Here is a 21,800-nt window from a genome sequence, read left to right on the forward strand (position 1 = left end):
TGGAAAATGCCAACAGGCCAGCGTGTGGGTTCTGGCGGAGCGGAGTGGGCACGGGTGGCTCGGGGCAGGGGCAGGGGCAGGGCCAGGGGAGGAGCAGCGGGGGCAGGGCCCGAAGGAGAGGCTGGGCGAAGGGGAGGGGCAGTGGGGAGGGCAGGGGTGGGGCAGGAGAGCCAAGGGAGGGAGGGAGGGGGCGGGAGGCCGGGAGAGGAGGGGCGGGGCGAGGAGGGGCGGCGCGGGGCGGGGCCTGCGCACGCCGGGCCATGGCGCTCCTCCTCCGCCGGCTCCGGCTGCTCCTCCGGGAGGCGCCCCCCGGGGCTGTGCGAGGCCGCCCTGCCGGTGTCGCCCTCGGCGCCCGGGCGGGACACGGGGACGCAGGTAGGACGCGGGCCCCGCCGCCGCCCCCCGTCTCTCGGGCTTTCCGTGTCCCTCCCGCGACCTGGGCGCCCGGGCGCTGGGCCCGGCGCGGACACGGCTGTGAGCGCGGGGAGGCCGCGGGGGGGCCTGAGGACGGGAGGAAAGCGATAGGTCCCCGCCCGGGACGGGCACACGTTTAACTTTCTTTTGCGTCAAATCTCGGGCCCAGGAGCCCCTGGCGCTGGTCGTGGGGCCGCGGGGGCGCCCTGGAAGCGGCGCTCCGGCCCCGGTTCCCCTGGACTGGCTCCTGCTCTGCTTCTGGGCGTTTCAGGCCCCGGGGGGCCCGCGGCTGAGAGCCCGAACCCCTAAACTGAGAGCCGGGCTTTGTCAGGGGCGAGGCAGAGAGGCAGACTGAGGGAGGTGGGTATGTATTTTGCAAAGTGCCTCTGGCGCCTCTGGCACCTCGGGGAGTCTTTGCATTTCACTCTTTCAGATCTGTTTTCTGGTCATTTCGTGGCCCCCAAGGGGTGGCTTCCAGGCCATCTCTGAATCCACTTCCGTTCTGTGTCCTCCATTGAGGACATTTAGAGATACCGAACGCCGCTGAAAATGTTCTCCCTCACTTGGGACTCTTTATTCCTGGAAGTTTTAAAAAATGTAGTGTTATGGAGTAGAGCCAATCCAACATGACTTCCTGTTATGCCCTTCAGAACCCATTGGTGCCTATAATTAGCCAATCGGACCATATTTGTTGCCTGCCTACTGTGTGCCTCGCACTGGTTTGCTGAGAACCACCAGTGATGGAAACGTCATAATGGTAGGCTAGCGCTCTCCTTACTTCCCTTTATGGGCTGATACAGTGGTAGGCAAACTCATTAGTTAGCAGAGCCAAATATCAACAGTACGACGATTGAAATTTCTTTTGAGAGCCGAAAACCGACTTTTGCGCATGGGCCACGAAGTTTCAGTCGCACTGTACGTGTGCACCCGCAGGTGGTATTTTGTGGAAGAGCAACACTCAAGGAGCCCAAGAGCCGCAGTTTGCAGACCACTGGTGGTTTCAGCAGAAACGTGTCCTTTATGAATGTACTTGGTGCTGTCGGAAACAGCCTAATGAATTGCCTTTGGGTCTGAAACTTTTCAGCAACATTAAAATTTGGCCAGACGCCAGTAGGTAGGTAGAACTGTGTAACTCATCAGACATCCCCTCGTAGGCGTTTTGTCTATGGAAGTTATTCTAAAGGACAAAGCTATGTGCGCAAAGATGTTTTAAGAGCACTGCTTTTAAGAACCAGAAACTGGCTGTAACCTAAATGTCTACAGGTAAGGAATGCTTATATAAACCAAGAAAGCTCAACAGACTTTGAAGCTTTAAAAACGATTAAATCCATCAGAAATGATTAACAGGCTTCGGTGTGGACAGTATTCCTTATTGGTTATGTCTTTGGGCACATCTTAAGCTTGGTAAGTTTAAACCTGTTCTTCTATTATATGGATAATGACAATAATGGGGTTTTGTACAGAACAAACGGGAAACATAATTTAAAATGCTTTATCACAGTAATTGGCAATAAGCACACAATAAATGTTAGTTATGCTTACATAAGTAAATGGAAAAGACAAATGGAAAGACAGAAGTGTAGTCCACATTTGACCTATGTTGTGGGCTTGAAGATGGCTGGAGGGAAATAGAAATGAGAAGATACCGCAAGTGACAGAGGACTGTTCTCCGGAGGACTTCTGATAGACAAAAGGCAAGGCCCTTGTGATTTTGTCATCCAGATTGAGAAAGAACACATTGAAGAGGAAAGTTAGGAGTCTTTGGAGAAAACAATCTGTTGTTTCAGGAAAGCATTCTTCCTAGAGCTACTCTGCCAGGAGACCACCTGGGCCAAAGTTTAAAATGGTCCGGTCACTATGGTGGAAGAGAAGGTTACGTCTACAGATTAGGCTGGTTTTGCCCCCAGTCCCTAATAATTTCTTTTAGTTTCAACAAGTAGTTATTGAAATGAGGCTGGCTCATGTGTGACAATTGGCAGTGTAGCATCTTTGGCCAGAAAGATTAGCAAAACCAGAAGGAGGTAACCAGTGGGTCACCGTAAGAGCAAGAGTGTGCTTGCTTGAAGATGAGAAAATCAAGGTCCCCCTTATGGAACATATGGCCAACGAGAAATCTAGCCTGTGCAAATCACACAGCACAAAGAGAGTATTCCTCTGCTCAGGCTGCCATCACAGAATACCATGGGCTGGGTGGCTGAAGCAATGAAATGTATTTCCTAACAGTTGTAGAGGCTGCAAGTCCAAGATCAAAGTGTCCAGCAGGGTTGGTTTCCCTTGAGGCCCGGCTCCTTTGCAGAGCGCCTTTCTTTGTGTCTAAGAGACATCCCTAGTGTCTCTTCCTCTTCATACAGACACAGTAGTCATATTGGGTTAGGGTCCATCCTATTGGCCTCATTTTAACATAATCGTCTCTATAAAAAGTCCTATCTCCAAATCCGATTACATTCTGAGAGACAGGATTGGGACCTATGAAGTGTGTTTGGGGGTTGGGGGATGCACCGTTCAGTTCATAACACCCAGCTTAAACCTCTGCCGTGATGCAGACCACATACACCCTGATCTGAAAGCGCTCAGCTGGCCATTTGCCATTTGGCTATCAAGGCAGAGTCTGTTCCCCGTGAGACAGTCATCCACACTGGCAGATTGGCTACAAAATGTGGTGTCATTGGTGCTTGAATTTGTGCTTCATCAACTAGTCTGAACATCGATACCCATCAGTGAAACCTTTTCCGCACAGTGGTAGCGTGAACGGTACATACAGATAAGGATTAGAAGAGCCATGAGAAATGTGGTTTCTTATTGTATTAGATGAAGGAGTAATCATTTTGTTTAAGACTTTAAAATATGTATTTTAAACTAAAAACAATTAGGGCAGGGGAAGAAGGTGAGTGTCTGAAAACAGGCAGTAAATCATAGAGCTGGGATGGTGTGGGCGGAGCTGGGAGCTCAAACAGGATTCATGCCTTAGGTTCAAAGTTGAAGCCTGGGAATCCCACTGATCCTGGCCCTTCAGGAGTTCCCACTTTCCAGTGTTCCTGTCATATTGAACTGCATGCTGAAGGACACTAGGGCCATGCTTCCAGGAGACAATAGGGTTTTTCCTCCGATCCCATCCCACTCCCTCCCCAAAAGGACCTAGGAAAATAATGGCAGCTCTACAGACTATAAATTCCAACCTTAATACCAAAGGTTGACACTCTACTTTGCTACCCATAGAAATAATGCAAGATCTTTGCCAGAGAATGCACGTGGAGTGGCCTGGCAGCACAGGTATTGGAAGGGTAAGGAAAGTTTTCATCGAGGCGCTCTGTTGCTCCTCTCCTTGGTAGATGTCAGTGATAGTCAGGGTTCAGATCCCATAAATTCCCTGCTAGACCAGAGTTTATGCTCTAGAACACATAGGGGTGTCGAACTCAATCAGAGAAGGGGCCAAAATCTAAAATCCAGCCTAAATCACGGGCCGAATGGTTTACTGAACAGTCATAAACTGTCATTGTGATGGAAACGCAGCGGAGTGCAGTGATGACAGCGAGGTGCGGGCCACATTGCAAGGCCTGGCAGGACGGATTTGGCCCGAGGGCCTTGTGTTTGACACGTGTGCTCTAGAAGGAGAAACAGAGACAAAATGCCAGAGGCTGCCATGTCTCCGTTCTCACTAGCAAAGCCTGTTTTAACTCTACATTTTTTCACCTTCTGGGGTGGCCTTTGTGTGACACTTCCCAGCTTAGGTCACTCTGACACACTGGCACTGGTCATCTCTTAGCATCTTGCCCTTGGTTAAAGGCTTGTAAAATGTAGTTCTACCCATCCATCTACCAGTCTTCTAAGTAGTCTAAACTGGAATGCCTTTTACTTCCCTTATGCTTAAGCAAATAATTCACGTCCATTTAAACTAGTTCTCATCCCATTTGCTCTTAAAGTAGTAACACAACAACTCTACCTGATAACCCAGCCTAAAGTGATTTTAAAATGTTTTAACCATTCTGTGGGTAGTTAAGCTTGCAGTGCTTCATAAAACTCCTGTATTATCATCTTGAAAAGTTATCTAAAGCTTATGTAGTCAGTAAATTTTTCTCAATTTAATTGTTTTCCATATTTGGTGTAATCAAGGTAGAAAATAACTCCACAATTATCCCCTTTCTTTCCTAAGTCATCAGTTTATCCTCTCCACTGAATTAGTCCCATCAACATACTAGAAATACTGTGATTTTCTCATGTTAAAAAATGCTCTTGACCTGACTTTCCTTTCCAGCTTCCTCCAGACACCATCTCCCTCCCCCTTTTTCTTTTCTTTTATTAAATCTATTCCAATCAGATTCACCTACACTCCTCCTTTTCATATCACCAGTGATCTCCACATTGCTAAACTCAGTGGTCAATTATCATTCGTCTCTTTCTTGGTCTTTTAACACAGTAGATTATGCCATTTTTCTTAAAATACTTAGAAGCCAGGACACCGCATTCTTTCAGTTCCGTTCCATCTCTGTCCATTCCTCCCTGTCTCTTCAGCCTGCATGTTTTGGAGCCTCAGAGTTAAGCCCTTGGGCTTTCTGTTCTGTCTGTGCTCTTTGACTTGGGGCTTTAAATACATCTTAATGCTGCGGAGGCCCAAGTATACATCTCTACCCTGAGCCTCTCCCTGAACTCTAAATCCTTGTGTATCCAACTGCCTGCCTGACCTCTCCGTTTGAATATCTAATTGACATTGTTAAACTTACCTCTAACACTAAGCTTCCACGCCTGCTGCTTCTGTAGTTTCCCCTTTGTCCAGTGCACGACCAGAGCCTTGGAGTAGTGGCCTGAGACCTTTTCTTTCTCTCATCCTCCCTGTGTGACCCATCAGCACGTCCTCCTGCTCTGCCACCAGATTGCTTCTAGGGTCTGACCACTCTAAGCACGACTGCTCCCACCCTGGCCCAGTCTCTCCGTCTCTCAGCCATTACCTACTCTTCACCTTCATACTGATTTCCCAGCTTCAGCCTTTTCCCTGCTTCTTTTTTTTTTTTTTTTTTTTTTTAACATATGTCAGCCACTAATTCTTTTTAAATGTTAGGTCATGATATGCCTCTGCTAACCTTCAGTGACCTCCAGACTTACTCAGAATAAAAGTCAATGTCTTTATAGTAGCTGTCAAGGCCCTAGCTGATCTGGCTCCATTGCCTTTCTGTGCTCACTCCCACTAACCTTCCCTTGCTCACCCCACTCCAGTGCCTCTGGTCTCCTTGCTGTTTGTTCATCAGGCATGCCAGGCCCCCACCTGTTTTTCCTCTTGCCTATGTGCTCTTCTTGTACATATTTCCCTGGCATGTTTGTTCATTTTCGTTAAGTCTTAGGTGATACGTCATCTTCTTAATAAGGCTTCTCTGATTACTCTATTGGAAATTGTGTGTTGTGTGTGTACATGTGCATACACACACACACACACACATAAATACACATATACACACATCCTCACTCTCTGTGTTGCCTTTGTGATTTTTGAAAATCACCTAAAGGTCTATGTCCTTTACTTATTTAGTTCATTTTACCTCTACTCCCTAATGGCAGTAATTCTTATCTGTTTTCTTTATCCCTAAATCCCTAACATTTAGAATAGTATCTGGCATACAGTAGGTAGTCTATAAATATTTGTTGACTGAATGAATGAAGAAATGAATATTAAATGCCAAAGCACTACAATATATTACTAGGGATACAATAATCAAAGACAATTCTTTCAGAAGTTCACCTTCTACTCTGGCTTCTATCTTACTGCTTTTTAGACTCAGTAGACTTTATAGACATCCACACAAATTAGCTCCCCATCACTGTGACTAAATAGTCTACAGGAAGGACACAGAAGAGGATCTTGCAGCCCAGACTTGGGGAAGGGGTGGCGGTGTTCAGGGAGGGTCTCCTGGAGAATTACCATGTAAACTGAGACCAGAGATTGAAGGCCTCCAGTTTCTGGTCCAGAACATAAGGATCTTGGAAGTTTTTTTTTGTGTGTGTGTGTTTTTAAATATATATTTTATTGATTTTTTTACAGAGAGGAAGAGAGAGTGATAGAGAGTCAGAAACATCGATGAGAGAGAGTCATCGATCAGTCGCCTCTTGCACACCCCCTACTGGGGATGTGCCCGCAACCAAGGTACATGCCCTTGACCGGAATCGAACCTGGGACCTTTAGTCCATAGGCCAATGCTCTATCCACTGAGCCAAACCGGTTTCGGCAGGATCTTGGAAGTTTTGACTCCATCTCACCAACAAGTAAAAAGCTGGGCACACTGGGACAAGTTGTGGGGACTCAGAGGACTGCAGTTCAGAAGAACTGGAGCCACTGTGGAAGGGAGGAGCTGAAGGTGGTAACTAGGCCCAAACACAGGGCCTTGAGGTCACATTAAGGAGTTTGGAGTTTAACTTGAGTGTATTTTGTTGCATTGAACAGTTTGGGGCAGTGAGAAAAAGGAAGTGGTTAGGATGGGCAAGGGCATACCAACGAGACTTTTGTGATAATCTGTGCTGGAGGTAATGGTGGCCTAATGCAAGGTGGCAGCAGAAAAGTGAGAATGAATGGATCTAGAGTTATTTAGGAAGTAGCACCAACAGGGCTTGGTGCAAGGAAAAGGGAAGAATCATGGGTCATGGCTTGGCTTTCTGGTTTAAATGCTGGGCTAGACATGTGAGAAGGGGAGCAGATTTGGGTTGGGTGGGGGAGGTACATAAAGGCCTTTTGTGCAAGTTGCTTGAGATGAGACATCCTAGTACAGGTATCCAAGTGTCGATTATACAGGGTGGGCAAAAGTGGGTTTACAGTTGTTCGAATGGAAAAAAGACATGCAGATTATGATTATTATAGTACCTTTATTAACAAAAAATGTCACCCACAACTGTACTTTTCCCACCCCTGTGTATGGATCTGGAGCTCAGCAGAGAGATTGAGGATGGGGAGAAAAATATATTTTGGGGCCTTGAAGCTACCAGATGGATAAAAGCACCCAAGAGGCAGGACAGATAGAGTCCTCTGAAGCACACCAAGATACCAGAGGTGACCAGTGGAGGGGCAGTTGAGTAAAGATACTGAAAGGGAATAATTGGATGCTTAAGAGAATTTGGTGTCATGGAAGCCAATGGAATAGAATATACCCCAAAAGAAAGATGATCGAGTGTCAGTATTATCGAGAAGTAAAGGAGATAGGGATGAAGTGTTCCTAGGGACACTTTTGCTTAGAAGTCCTCCTGATCTGTCCCAGAACAGATTCAGTGCAGTTGGGGGTGGGGGGGTGGGATTGTGAGGGGTTGGGGGGTGGTGTGTCCCCAGTGCATCACACGCAAGGCACATTATGTGGGCTTGCCCTGCTGTTGCTAATGCTAACTTGGCTTACTTGGTTAAGGTGGTGACTTCTTCACTTTTCCATTGTCAGGGAATATCTTCTTCTTATAATTAATATTTGGCATCATATTTTGAAAATGTTTGACTATTCCATTCTTCAACAGTCTTTTACCTAGGGAGTTTGGCATCCCCTGATGATTCTTACTTGAATCAGTTATTATTTCGGTGATTGCAAAAATGGCGACTTAAACATTTTTATCATTCCTTCTCCTCTTATTACGTGGCATCCTGCCTGATAACTCTGAAAGCCACTGACCAGTAATTATTGTCACATAAATACATTTTGTTTTGCTTCCCCAAGAGATGAGTTCCTGAAAAACTATGTGTAATTGAGTTATATTTCCATAGGGATAGAAGTAGTAAGATAGAAGCCAGAGAGAGTAGAAGAGTGGAAACAAAATGTGAACAAAAACCGTGAAGCATTAGAGTAAATTATGGCGGGTCTCAGTTTCCCTTTCAGGAGTATATGCAATAGGAGTCTTTTTTCCTCACAAAAAGATTTTTTAATAAAGACCTCCCTTGCCAAACAAATGCAGAGATAGCTTTGTAAACCCGCAAGGGAAAGGAGTTTAATAATCCACTAGCTCAACGTTCTTTTCTCTCCAATCACTCAACAACTCCCAGATGTATCCTGGCAGAAACTTCTCCTTTGAACATACGTAATGGAAGAAGGATCAATTTCTACCCTTAGGTACCTGAGGAGAATTTACTTGGCCTTATTTCATATTTCAGCCGCCTCTTTAGTTTCCTGTGCTCTAGGGAGACTAGAAAACTGGCTCTCTACTTTCTACTCATTTCTTATTAAACTAATGACTCAATTAAAGCATTTTGTACCAGAGTTTCTGGTTCCTGCGAAGAATGAAGGGGTGGGAGGGGAGGGACGGACTTAGTCTGCTGACTAACAGTGCCCTTTAGGAGACAGGCTGAGGAAGAAAAGGCCATTATGCCTTTTTGGTTTAATAAAAAAAAAAAAAATCTCATTTCACAATACAGGGTCTCTTACGAAGCATGAGCCTTCTCTCACCAAGAGTGAGTGGCGAAAGAAGCTGACCCCCGAGCAGTTCTATGTCACCAGAGAAAAAGGAACTGAACCGGTAAGCTACACTGACGGACAGTTTTCTGCTTGCAGGCCTGGGATAGATCTAATCACAAAGCCTAACTCCTCATCATCTACTAGACAGACCCGGGCCCCTGCCTCGTTCTCAGGCTATCGCTGTCCATCCAGCTGTAGAGACCAGACAACTTCCCTGGGCCATGTCACTCTCCACCCTCCGTCTCTTCTGCCTCCCAACTTACCTCCTGCTCACTCTCCTGCTGGCCCAGATTCCCACCCTTGCTTGCCGGTCAGACTGTAGTAATCTCTGACTGTTCTACTCACAGCCATTCTTGCTCCTCATCTAGCTGTTTCCCACACAGCTGCAGCCAAAAGATCTTCTCAAAATGCAAATCTGATCACATCGCTCCCCACCTCAAAATCCTTCCGTGGCTCCCACTGCTTTGAAGGCAAAGAGGAAAGTGTTTAAATAGGTAACAAGAACCTAAGGGATCTGACCCCTACCTCCCATCCCCATCCTCAAATCCTGCCTTTTTACCTCCCGATCTCTGCATTTTAACCACCCTGACCTTTCACTTCTCAAACGCCCTGGGTTCTGCGTTCTCCTTTCTCATCAACACCCCCCCCCCCATTCATTCAGACCTATATTTCAGCTCTCAGCCCATATTTCATTTCCTTAGAGAAGCCTTTTCTCAGACCCAAGCTGAGTTGGCTTTAACAGCCCTTTTCCTTCATAGCATTAGCGTTTGTTTGTTTGTTTGTTTGTTTTAAATATATTTTATTGATTTTTTTTTACAGAGAGGAAGGGAGAGGGACAGAGAGCTAGAAATGTCTAGAGAGAAACATTGACCAGCTGCCTCCTGCACACCCCCTACCGGGGATTTGCCTCAACCAATGTACATGCCCTTGACCGGAATTGAACCTGGGACCCTTCAGTCCGCAGACCGATGCTCTATCCACCGAGTCAAACCGTTTTCAGCAGCATTAGCTATTGTTGATGTATTCCTAGCACATAGCATGGTGTCTGGCAATAAAAAATAAATTTTCTGAAAGTTAAGTGACTGAAGACTAAGAGATGGAAACATTATACATTTCCTGAGAGAACAGGCCTCAGTGGTTCCTTATTATCATATCATTTTTACAGCCCTGCATTTCTTAGCAAGTGGTCTGTCTTAGACCCAAATAGGGGCACTGGAATATAAGTATTGAACATGTTACTAGATGCTTCCATTTGTGAAGCAGACCCCTTAAAGGACCACAGCACAGTGGTTTTTGCAAAGTTGTAGAGTATATCTTTACCTTAGCACTCCCGGCGAAGTTCAAGTAGCTGTCCATTTGCATGTGGCCTTATAATCATGGTCTCACCCTCAACTCCTCCTATGCTGCAGTCGTAAGACAGGCCAGCAGATCCCAGTAGATTTTCATGAAAGACTGGTATTTTTGAAAACTTCCTGTGGGCGGTGTTTTAATAAAGCCTTTCCTGGGAAAGAGCCTGTACTCAACCGTCATTGCCGGCGGCACAGGGAGCCTGTGATGCTCTGGGTAGTCGTGTATGTTCCCAGGATACTGTAAGCCCGCCCTGCTCCCAGGCAGAGTGTGGAGTGTTTGCAGAGCCTGGAGACGAGTTGCCAGATGTTTAGGAGAATAAATCTGTGAAATTCTCAGGCAGATGGTACATTATGTTCTGTGCATGTGGCCATTTCACAAAATGAGCCTCATCCATTACTTTTAACTAATGTTATAAATCCTTTTCACTTGATCCATCGTCACGTGTAACTTTTTAGAATACAAGCCTTTGTTGGCTTCATAGGGAAGAGAAGTAAAACATCTAAGCTTTCTATTTTGTGACTCAGAATTAGCATTGAGTTCCACGTGTTTTTATTGGGCAGCAGTCACGTGCCAGCACTCTGCTAGGTGTGGTGAAGGAGTTTACAGCTTGGGTGAGCAGCAGCTATAATAAAAGCCAGCTATCAGTAGAAGGAAGGCTTCATGCAGGCCTCTGTGTGGCCTCCAGATCTGCTCTCCACTTGGCTTTACCTGCTCTGAGCACTGCGAAGAGTAACCATCCCTCTTGCCCTCTGGCTACTGATTGAGGTCGGCCAGTGGGAGATGCCGGGGGATGAGATGGCAGGATAGAGAAGTATGAACAATTGAGATGGAAGCTGAATTTAGCCCTAAACATGAGCTGTGGTTTGTATGAAATTGGGAAAGGGAGAGGGAGACGTCAGGAAATCAGGCAAGGAGGCAGCTCAGAGATGTCGTTTCATCTAATATGTCAGCTGGGGCTTCCTTTTCATTTCATTTAACAAAAAAAAAACAACCTATAATACCAGTTCTCTGTTACCTTCTCTGTCCAGCTGGTCCCTGTAATGATGCAATTACAGAATTATATATTTTTTAAATATATTTTTATTGATTTCAGATAGGAAAGGAAATAGAGATAGAAACATCGATGATGAGAATCATTGATTAGCTGCCTCCTGCACGCCCCCTACTGGGGCTAGAGACCGCAACCAGGCATGTGCCCTTGACCAGATTCGAACCTGGGACCCTTCAGTCCGCAGGCTTGTGTTCTATCCACTGAGCCAAACCAGCGAGGGCCAAAATTATATTTTTAATGTTATTAGGTTATCTGGATCCTATGAGTAGGTTTTTCTAGATCAGCTTTAGGATTGGGAGCACTTGGGCTTGTGTTTCTCAGCCGAGGTGGGAGGTATGTAAAACTCCTTCCTGATGATAGATGCTCATTCACACCAACGTTGGGAGCGAGCGTTCGGGGGGGTGGGCCGTAGAACCACCGGGTCACTACGGTTCAGATTTCTTCAGCTACGACATTTAGGGACTTTAAAGAGGGAAAACATCCAGGCGTGGGCAGATGGTGTGTTCAGTAGGTTTATTTGAAATTGTCCATTATTTAGCTCCCTGGAAATGTGCTGTTAATACCACTCCAGGGAATTTGAATGTTTAACCTGTGAACTTGTTGAGTTGAGAACTCGAGAGTGCACAGAAGAGTCCAACATATTTCCTGAGTCAGCTCTGTGGCTCAGTGAGCCATTCTGTACTTCCGCTTCGCTTCCATCCCATAGAATGAGACAGTGGTTCATAGTTGGCTAGCGAAAGGGTTACTTTTTCTTTAATTTTCCTTGACAAAAAGAATTGGACAAAAATCTTTAAAAAAAAAGAAAACAACAAAAAACAATGAGATTCGTTTTGTAAAATAACATTTAATAAAACATTGACTCGGCTCACTCATTGCTTCAAGGCTCTGTGCTCCTCTTAAGAGACCTCTGAAAACCTACAAACTCTGAAGCCACAGTGAGCATAGCAGTTCCATCTAAGTCGTCACTTAGGCACTGGGAGAATTTAGCTCATTATTTAACATTTATTAAGTATGCAGTGTCCTGCACACTACGAGAAGCATATTAAAGGCACAATCCTGATCTCACTGAGCGATACTTTTTATGCATTTATATTCAGTCTTTAATTGGAGATTTCAAAGTGTTTTCACAGAAAGCTATATTCCTGTTTTCTTGACTCTTCAAATGGAGACTGAAATCTTACACAATCCAGAGGACTGTTCTCTCCCCTTTTCATGGACTTTGATGTCCCCAGATGAAAGGTGCTATGTAAATACTGGGCATTATGAATGTCATAATTTGAATATTTGGCACAATTAAAGTCTGGGTTGTAAATAAGCCCGCAGGCTGCTTCATTGGGGATGTGGTAATCACCTCTCTGGTGGTATTTGCACTTTGTCAAATTAGTACATAAAGTCGTTTATTTGGGAACTTCATCTCGGATTTAAATCTATTGTATTATCTCCTGTTGGTGTTATGAGAAACCTGAATGTAATGGGTCTAATTGTCTTTCAGCCTTTCAGTGGGATCTACCTGAACAACAAGGAGACAGGAATGTATCACTGTGTGTGCTGTGACAGCCCCCTCTTCAGGTGAGATCAAAGGCCAAGCGATTCTGAAGGGCAACAGACTTCTAAGGTCCTTCAGCTCTGCCTCATTTGAGGCCCTGAATGAAAACGTACCCGTGTTGTTTTTAATTGTCCTTCTCGTCTGGCATAGTTGCTATAAGGAGAGCTATTTGTATCAGATACTTGCTCGTCTTAATTATTTCTAGGATTTAGAGCAGTAAACAAGACTTCTTAGCCTATATTCATTCTTTCTGTATCATTGAGAAATAGCAAGATAATAAATCTTGGTGGGCACCTTAAGAGAAAGCTATTAGTTTGTTCCTGGGAAAGTATTTAAAGAAATCTAAACCATAATAGTATTTGCTTGGCCATGTGATTAAAACTATATCTCTCCCAGGGAAAATGGGTTTATAATCCAATTTAGAAAATGTAGAATTTTATGAGGACAGATTCCCCACAATGCTTGATAGTAGTGAATACCATGCCTCTTCTATGTAGCTGAAAGTAAATTTAATTGTCCCTTGATTTCAAAGCCCCTTTTAAGTCAATCAGGATCTGAAATCTCTCAACAAAGACTTTTTTGTTTAGACGTGCAGGAAACAGTTTAAAAAAAGAAGACTCAGCGGAGAAGAAAGGAAAACATCTTTGAAGTCTTGTTTTTCAGAACTTCAAAGATGTTGTTTTCTTTTTGCATCAACCCTAAATTGGTTTAGAATAAAATATAAATCAAGCCAGTTCTGTGAGTCTTCCATTAGGCAGTGCTTCATTCTGCCCTTTGGGCTTTGAGCAGACTGGGTTTTCCTGCTAATGTGAGCTGAATTTGGAAAGCCAGACCGGCCTTCAAGAATGAGGAACAATTAAGATTGATTTTCCTTTGTGCTCATGGAAGGCAGGCCTTTGCCCAGATCCATTCATTCTGTCAGTAGCCTGTGAGGAGATATCTAAGATGGCAGTCAGACCAGGATGGCCTGGGACCACTAAGAGGCAAAGGTTAATTTTGACACAGTAACGGGTGCGTATTCTGAGACATTAATTATGCCATGACCTTTGGTCCCATTAAAGAGGAGGAGTAGGACCTTGAGAGGGCCAACCCGCTTTAAGCCAAAGAACCATGTTGTAAAAGTATCAAGGACGGCGTTGTCACTCTATGGCAAAAAGACATGTTCTGTTTCTGTCTTTGGACTGTGAAGACAAAAGATTGTTGTTATTTTTGTTGTTAATCCTCACGTGAGGCTATTTTTCTCTGTTGGTTATTAAGAGTGAATAGAAGGGAGGGGGAAAGACAGGAGAAGAACAGTGTGATAGAGCTACATTGACTGGTTGCTTCCCACACACACCTCCCTGTATGTGGAGGGCTGGGGATAGAACCTGTAGCCGAGGTACGTGCCCTTGACTGGAATCCAACCCAAGATCCTTCAGCCCATAGGACGACACTCTAACCACTGAGCAAAACTGGCCAGGGTGAAGACAAAAGGTTAGATAGAAGCCATCCTTGTAAGAACATTCTCCATTTTTTTCTTCTTTTTTACTTCATTGGTGATCTAGTTTGTGCAGTAGTAAAGGTGAGACCTTCTTCCTACACAGTGCCTACCATCCACTCACCACATAGTTCAGGCATGGACTCCCAGAATGTAGGAGCGGGGAGGATCCAGGAGACCGGAGCAGAAAGCTCTGTCCAGTAGAACTTGCTGATACAAATGTTCTATATCTGTTCCATCCGGTATGGTAGCCACTAATCCCATGTGGCTATTGAGCACTTAAAATGTGGCTGATGCCACTGAAAAACAATGTTTTATTTTATTTTATTTTATTTTATTTTATTTTATTTTATTTTATTTTATTTATTTTAACTAATCAGTAAGGCCACATGTGGCTAGGCTACTGTATTATCACAGTGGTAGTCCAAGTTAAGGAAGTTGAATGACCAGCCCCAGGTCACTAACATAGTAAAGCAGGACTAACAAGCCAGACGATTCTCCAAAAGCCTGTTTACCAGGTGGCCAGTTTCCTGAACTGTCAGTTTGCCAATCATATTTGTTTCTTTTCGATCACTTAATTTTAGTTGGAAAGTTTTTATTTTATTGTTTTAAGGACTTTTGAGTTCGTTTCTGTTCCATTTTCCTGCTGCAGCGAAGACTAAGAGAAATAAGAATAGATGCATAAGAATCATTTAGGTTCCAGAATATTTTTATCGATGCCTGTGTTTATGGTGTAGCAGAGTGGATAAGGCTGCCAAGATGTACATCCTGGCTCCATTACCCTATGATCTTGGGCAAGCTTCTTCTTTTATTTTTTAAATATGTTTTATTGATTTTTATTTTATTTTATAGAAAGGAAGGGAGAGAGTGAGTTAGAAACATCGATAAGAGAGAAACATTGATCAGCTGCTGGGGATGTGCCCACAAGGGTACATGCACTTGACTGGAATCAAACCTGGGACCCTTGAGTCTGCAAGTTGATGCTTTATCCACCGAGCCAAACCAGTTAAGGCTTGGGCAAGCTTCTTAACCTCTCTGTCTCAACTTGCTCACCTGTAAAATGAGTATGGTGACAGTACTGAATTTATAAAGTTATTGGGAAGATTAACTGAGTTATGAGTTAAGACATGTAAGAGCATCAGAGCAATGCCTCACACGTGCCAAGCACTCAATACTAACAGCAGCATTAGCAGTGATAGAGATAGATCCTTTTTAGTACTATATACATGAGTGGATCTGATAATGAGGCATTCTTGAGAATGTATTCTGATTAGTGAGAACCTATAAATGAAGACTATATTCTTGAACATGCTTCCCATTTAAGAAGCTAGTCTTGGGAATTATTCTTGTTTTGCCTCTTATTTCCCCCTCTCTTTGTCCCCAGTTACCAGCCTTAATAATAGGGAGTAGGGGTAGAGAAAAACACACATTCCTTCAAATATTTGTACAGAGTCAAAAGAAGGTGAAAAGATGGCCAACCACAGCTACATAGTTAGAGTCAAGTGGATGTGGGACCACTGCCTCTGGGTGGATGGGTTCATTGCTGCCTGCAGACTTGCCTTCACATGGAAACAATCTGGTGCAGATTCTGGGAGACCTGCTGACTCTCCAAATCAGAGACCTTTCAATCAGGGTTTCCCAGGGTCAAGAACACTCTCAGGATGTTATCACTGCCCTGGGGACTCCAGACTGTCACTTTGTGACGTTGCCCCCTCCCTACCCCCTCCATTCACCTTCCTTCTCCTTCCCTCCAGACACCAGTTTTGGAAGTGTGTACTAAAATTTACTGTGGTCATATTTCATGGTCATAAATCTCAGGAGAAAATAGAGCCTGATATTTGTTCCCTTCTTTTTTTAAATCCTCACTTGAGGATATTTTTTTCCATAGCTTTTCAGAGAGAGTAGAAGGGAGAGAGGAGGGAGGGAAAGAAGCATCAGTGTGAGAGAGACACATCGATTGGTTGCCTCCTGCATGCACCACACCCTGACTGAGTAAGAAGCAAACCCACAACCCAGGTATATGCCCTTGACTGGGAACTGAGCCTACGATCCTTCAGTGCACAGACCAATGCTCCAGCCAGTGCTTATGACTTAGTTTCCTTTTTATGTAGCAGCTGATGTCCTTCATGTTGCCAGTAACTAATATTGTTTAAAACCCCCTTTTTAAAAATTCAAATTCTTTCAAGTTAACAGAAATTTTTCTAAGATACTACTAGGGTTGTCAGTGATCACCAGATGCCTGTGCTATTGGTTTGGAGGCTTTAGAACTTTCAGAAATGAATAATGGAAGAGTGTATGAGAAGCAGTGATCCAGAGTGGTTTTAGTTTTCCAAGGGTGGGCCTTATAATCTGCTAATTATTTCATTATGTATATTAGAATTCTAATTGGCCTTAATCTTTAGGTTCTCAGTCTTAAATTATGTATGATGGCCCTCTCTTATTACTTGGCAAAATCTCCAGATTCTGTTAATTGCATCAATAAAGGTTTATTGTTTCCCATAAAATACTTTAAGTGACTTTTTATTAGTTTGAGATTCATTCATTAAAAAAATTTATTGTGTTCATAATTCTCCACAGAAATTCCTTTACTAATCACTAGTTTATATATAATGTTGAGAGTTGAAAGGATATATTTATAAGATACTTTGAGGTGTTTCTCTCTGGGCCAGAGTGGCATGGATGGATATTTCTGAACCTTTACAAAAGGATTGCAAAGAACTCAACCTGAATATGCAGACACTTTTAATTGGACCCCCACTTGCTCAAATGTCTTGGATAATAATGATGATATTAAAAAATACTAGCTACTGACTTAAGTACCAAATGTCTGACACTAGGCTATACAGAAAATATCTCAGCTGGTCTCTGTACCCCTGTGAGGCAATGATGCCATCACTAATCTATCGATTAGGATGCTAAGGCTTTAAAAAGCTTAATAACTTTCCAAGGTTACATAGATTTAACAGGCAGAGTCTGGATTTGCACCCAAGTCTTTCAGAAGACAAAGCCCTTACTCCTCAGAGTCATACCTGTGGTTCTCAAAGCCTGGTCTGAGGGCCCCAGGAATTCCTGGGACCCTTTTATGGGACCTCTGAGGTCCTCTCTTCTCTAAGAAGGCCACACCTTCTTCCTGCACTTCGCTCAGAGCAGCACTGCAGCAGGTCGAATGCAGAAGCCCATATAAAGGTTCCGTTGCCTTTAGTTAAGCCAGACATTAAAGAGATTTGCAGAACTGTAAATCAATGCAATTCTTTTCACTAAATGTTTGTTTCATTATGGCAAATATGACCATCATCATAAAAATTTTATTGATATTATGTAATGAATTTATTGTTTTTTTAATAATGCATGCATATTTTTGAAATTATCAGTTTTTATAATTTGTTAAATATTGATATATATAACTCATGTAAACAAAAGCTCTCAGCAATCCTCAATAATTTTTTAGTTTTAAAGGTTCCTGGGACCAGAACGTTGGAGAATCACTGCGTTATATTAGCTGTTTCTGCCAAGAATCATGCTCTAAACTGAGCTTCCTTCCCTGTTCATAGTCTAACGCAGTGGTTCTCAACCTTACTAATTTCGTGACCCTTTAATACAGTTTCTCCTGTTGTGGTGACCCTAACCATAAACGTATTTTCATTGCTACTTCATAATTGTAATTTTGCTACTGTTAATGAATCGTAATGTAAGTATCTGTGTTTTCTAATGGTTTTAGGCAACCCTGCTAGCGGTTCTCAACCTGTGGGTCGCCTAAGACCATCGAAAACACAGACATTTACATTAAGATTCATTAACAGTAGCAACATTACAGTTATGAAGTAGCAACAAAAATAAGTTTATGCTTGGGGGTCACCACAACAGGAGGAACTGTATTAAAGGGTCACGGCATTAGAAAGGTTGAGAACCACTGGTCTAGAGATTTGATTTGCCAGATTTTTCTTTTCAATTTGCTCAGCATTTTTTTTTTTTTTTGCAGTATTTATAACTCATTTCTTCTCATTTTTTCCTTAGAGCCATCTCACTGCCATTTAAAATGTAAATATTTATTTTCCTGGTGCTATTTCAGGGAGTTTCTCCGTTAAAGCACTTAGAGAGCAGGCGGGTCTTAGGTGGGCAGATTGATTGTTGCCTCCTCTGGCCGCTCTTCTTGCCTCCCCAGCCTTCAGCACCACCGGTCCCTGGGGGAGTCCCCCAGAGGGTCAACTTCACTGCAAGTGACTGACTTGGAGTGACCAGGCTTATTACAATAATTAAAAATAATAATCAGCCGAAACCAGTTTGGCTCAGCGGTAGAGCGTCGGTCTGCGGACTGAAGGGTCCCGGGTTCGATTCCGGTCAAGGGCATGTACGTTGGTTGCGGGCACATCCCCAGTGGGGGGTGTGCAGGAGGCAGCTGATTGATGTTTCTCTCTCATCGACATTTCTAGCTCTCTAGCTCTCTCCCTTCCTCTCTGTAAATAATCAATAAAATATATATATTTTTAAAAAATAATAATCACAGCGAACATTCTTTCATAAGCACATTTCGTATGCTCCACAAAGTAGCTTTTTAAATTCTCAGAACACCTCCATACGGTAGGTTAAACCCCCTTTTGCAGATGAGGAAACGAAGGCTGAGAGGTGAAGCAGCTTGCCCAGTTCCACGCAGCCAGGGAGTGGCGGGGTCAGCCCATGGATGCTCACAGGTAGCCAGGCCTCTGTGTGTAGATGACCCAGAGTTTCTGTTGCTAAAAGTGGCTGCTTCGTCAGACCTCACGCTTCTCTGACAGGCCACGCTCCATATGCCCTCCTTCAACCGCTGCTACTTCACTTTGATTTCCCCCTTTTCTGCATTTACAGCACATGGGTTTAATCTGTTTCTTAATATGCAACACAGTCCCCAGAGCTCCTTGTTGGACGTTGAGAAGGAAACCTTTAACATCAAAGAAACTGATGGGACAACATTTTTCATAGTGAGGGTGCAGCGGGCAAAATCCCTGTGGAAATATTGTCATATCAACGGCCGTGGGACCTGGCAGAGGAGGGAGGGAATCAGATCTGCTCAAATAGAATAATGAGTTGGGGCCCATGAGGCTCTTTGTGTGTGAATAATGGTCATGTTGGGAATGTCTTCCTTAGTTCTGAGAAAAAGTTCTGCTCAGGCACCGGATGGCCTTCGTTTTCTGAGGCCCACGGCACGTCTGGCTCCGATGAAAGCAACGCGGGAATCCTGAGACGCGTGGACACCTCCTTGGGAGTAGCTCGCACAGAGGTTGTCTGCAAGCAGGTGAGTTTCTTGGTGCTGTCTGTCGGGTTTTCCCTGATGCTGTCCCACGTGCCACAGAGAGCTCCCATGTCCATGTCCTTGGCATGTCTAGTTGTCGCTGAAGCACATGGTATTTCTACTCATGGAACTTCTGATCCCTCCCTCCCCTCATTCTGGGCCTTGCAGAGAAGAGAAAGAGCCTCCCGCCCATCCTCTGAGAAGCCTGTCCTGGATCTAGCCTTCCAGAGCTGGGAGCAGAGTCAGGATCAGAAAGAAAGAGTTGGCCCTACACGTTCTTTAGAACAAGGACAGGCTGCAAAGGCCCAGTGTGCTTGGCATCTCCCCACCAGGCAGTGTGTCATGGACAGATTGATACGGCAGGTGACATATGCTTGTGTGCTCAAATGTTCTGGTGGTGTACAACACCGGAGGCAAGCAGATAAGTAGACCATAGTTTTATTTTTAATAAAATATAATAATAATAATACACTGGCCACAACCACATTATCCAGGAGTGCTTATCCAGGAATTGTGTTAATGCTTTATAGGCATATTAATTAATTGCCAACAGATCTCTTAAATAGGCACAATTCTCATTCCTGTTTTATGGATGAGTAAATCAAGGCCTGAGTTCAATAATGTGCTCACCTTCTCTCTGATAAAACTGAGAGCCGTTCACCACCTCTGTGCTCTGCATATTTCCATCTCTTAATCAGACTTCGTGGACTTTCGCCCACACAGAGGTTGAGCACGGGGTGGCCCCTCGGGTTCATCTGACTGCTTTTACATAAAGATCTCTTTCCCAGTGGAGAAATGACAGAGGCTTCTCTCCTCTGCAGTGCGACGCTCACCTCGGCCATGTGTTTCCTGATGGACCCGGGCCTGCTGGTCAGAGGTTCTGCATCAACAGTGTGGCCCTGCAGTTCAAACCGGGGCGACCCTGACTCCCTACAGGAGTCCCTTTCCCTTGCCACCGCTTCACTCACACCCTCACTTTTTAAATTCTTGTGACTGACTTGTTTTATTTAAATACCAAACTGGGCTGCATCTGCTGCTGGCACCAAGCAAGTCACAACCTCTCTAATGTATCTATCTGGAACAAACTCTCCCCTGACTCCTGCTCTGACTGAGGAATTTCACAGAATGTCAGAAGGGCAGCCATTTCCAGCCACTGACTTCTGTGGGCTCTGCCTGGGGTGCGAGGGCATGACTCTTTGGGGACTTTAGGAGGCTAATGGGCGGTGAGCCCAAAAATTCCTACAAAACTTCCTTGAACTTTCCATTGCAGTTATGTCCTTCATGGATGTATATACATGAGGCATTGAGTGAAAAAGTGGAAGGAAAATAAGGGATTAATCAACAATCCAGCATTGAAAGAAATACGCAGGAGTAGATTGTGGAAGAGCTGTGATGTGGGAGGCACCTATGGTGATGGATGGGGCACTTGATGCTTTAAAAAATTTTTGGAATCTCTTAAATATTCTGGTTCCAATCTCCTGACCCTCAAATAAGTTCTAATGGGATCTTGTTAGGTTTCAGCAATAGTGAGTAAAAGTGCATACTAAACTTTAAAATGTTCAAATAAAAACCAGCATTTGTTCGCTTTTTGTCTAAGTCTTTGAATTTGCTCTTTTATTTAAAAAAATGACGTAAGTCAAACACCAAAAAATAATTAAATCACATGGTCATAAGCATTTGTTTTTACTAACATGAGTGGCAACTAAAGTGTTTTATAAATTGAGAGTCTTGAATAATATGCTATGGCATGTTTAAATCATTTTCTTTGGGACTTTATGGGAAGAAAAGAAAAAAATTATTCAATTTTTTCTTTATTCACTTGTAATGCATTATTCTGCTTTTAGTAGTTACCTTGGAAATCACAGTATGCTTGTTATAGTCATGAAAATTATTACTTTTTTTACTTTTCCAAGAATGCTAAACTTTGAACACTAAATTCTATGAATACCCTTCCATATTTTATGTTACTATTGTCATGTATTTAACTTTACACACATTTTAAACCCCACTAATTATTATTAATATGTACATGTCAATATCATTTATATTTATCTGCATATTGCAACTCTCTGTTGCTCTTCATTTTTTCTTGATATTTCATGTTTCCCTGTATAATTATTTCCCTCTGCCTGAAGAACTCCTTTTACATTTTTTTTTGTTCATGATTCCTTGTGGTGAATCTTCTGTTTTTATTGGTGAGAAAAATGTATTTATTCTCCTTTTATTTATTTATTTATTTTTTATTTTTTTAAATCAATCTTTATTGTTCATATTATTACAAAGGTTCCTCA

General features: G+C 43.6%; 1 protein-coding gene across 1 annotated transcript; it reads left to right on the forward strand.

Moving 5' to 3' along the window:
- The first annotated feature begins 218 nt into the window (after positions 1-218).
- On the forward strand, positions 219-21,105 carry MSRB2 (methionine sulfoxide reductase B2). The gene is made up of 5 exons (XM_036459958.2): positions 219-375; positions 8,780-8,880; positions 12,713-12,789; positions 19,365-19,512; positions 20,331-21,105. The coding sequence occupies exons 1-5, from the start codon at positions 261-263 to the stop codon at positions 20,433-20,435; spliced, it is 546 nt and encodes a 181-aa protein (XP_036315851.1). The 5' UTR covers positions 219-260; the 3' UTR covers positions 20,436-21,105.
- The last annotated feature ends 695 nt before the right edge of the window (positions 21,106-21,800 follow it).

This window comes from Pipistrellus kuhlii, unplaced genomic scaffold (assembly GCF_014108245.1).
Source record: "Pipistrellus kuhlii isolate mPipKuh1 unplaced genomic scaffold, mPipKuh1.p scaffold_m20_p_1, whole genome shotgun sequence".
NCBI classification, from domain to species: Eukaryota; Metazoa; Chordata; class Mammalia; order Chiroptera; family Vespertilionidae; genus Pipistrellus; species Pipistrellus kuhlii.

Excerpts from the sequence above, each read along its gene's own strand:
- MSRB2 (XM_036459958.2), top strand. The coding sequence starts at position 261 with ATGGCGCTCCTCCTCCGCCGGCTCCGGCTGCTCCTCCGGGAGGCGCCC. Across the intron at positions 376-8,779 it reads GGCGGGACACGGGGACGCAG|GGTCTCTTACGAAGCATGAG; the intron begins GTAGGACGCGGG and ends TTCACAATACAG. Across the intron at positions 8,881-12,712 it reads GAGAAAAAGGAACTGAACCG|CCTTTCAGTGGGATCTACCT; the intron begins GTAAGCTACACT and ends ATTGTCTTTCAG.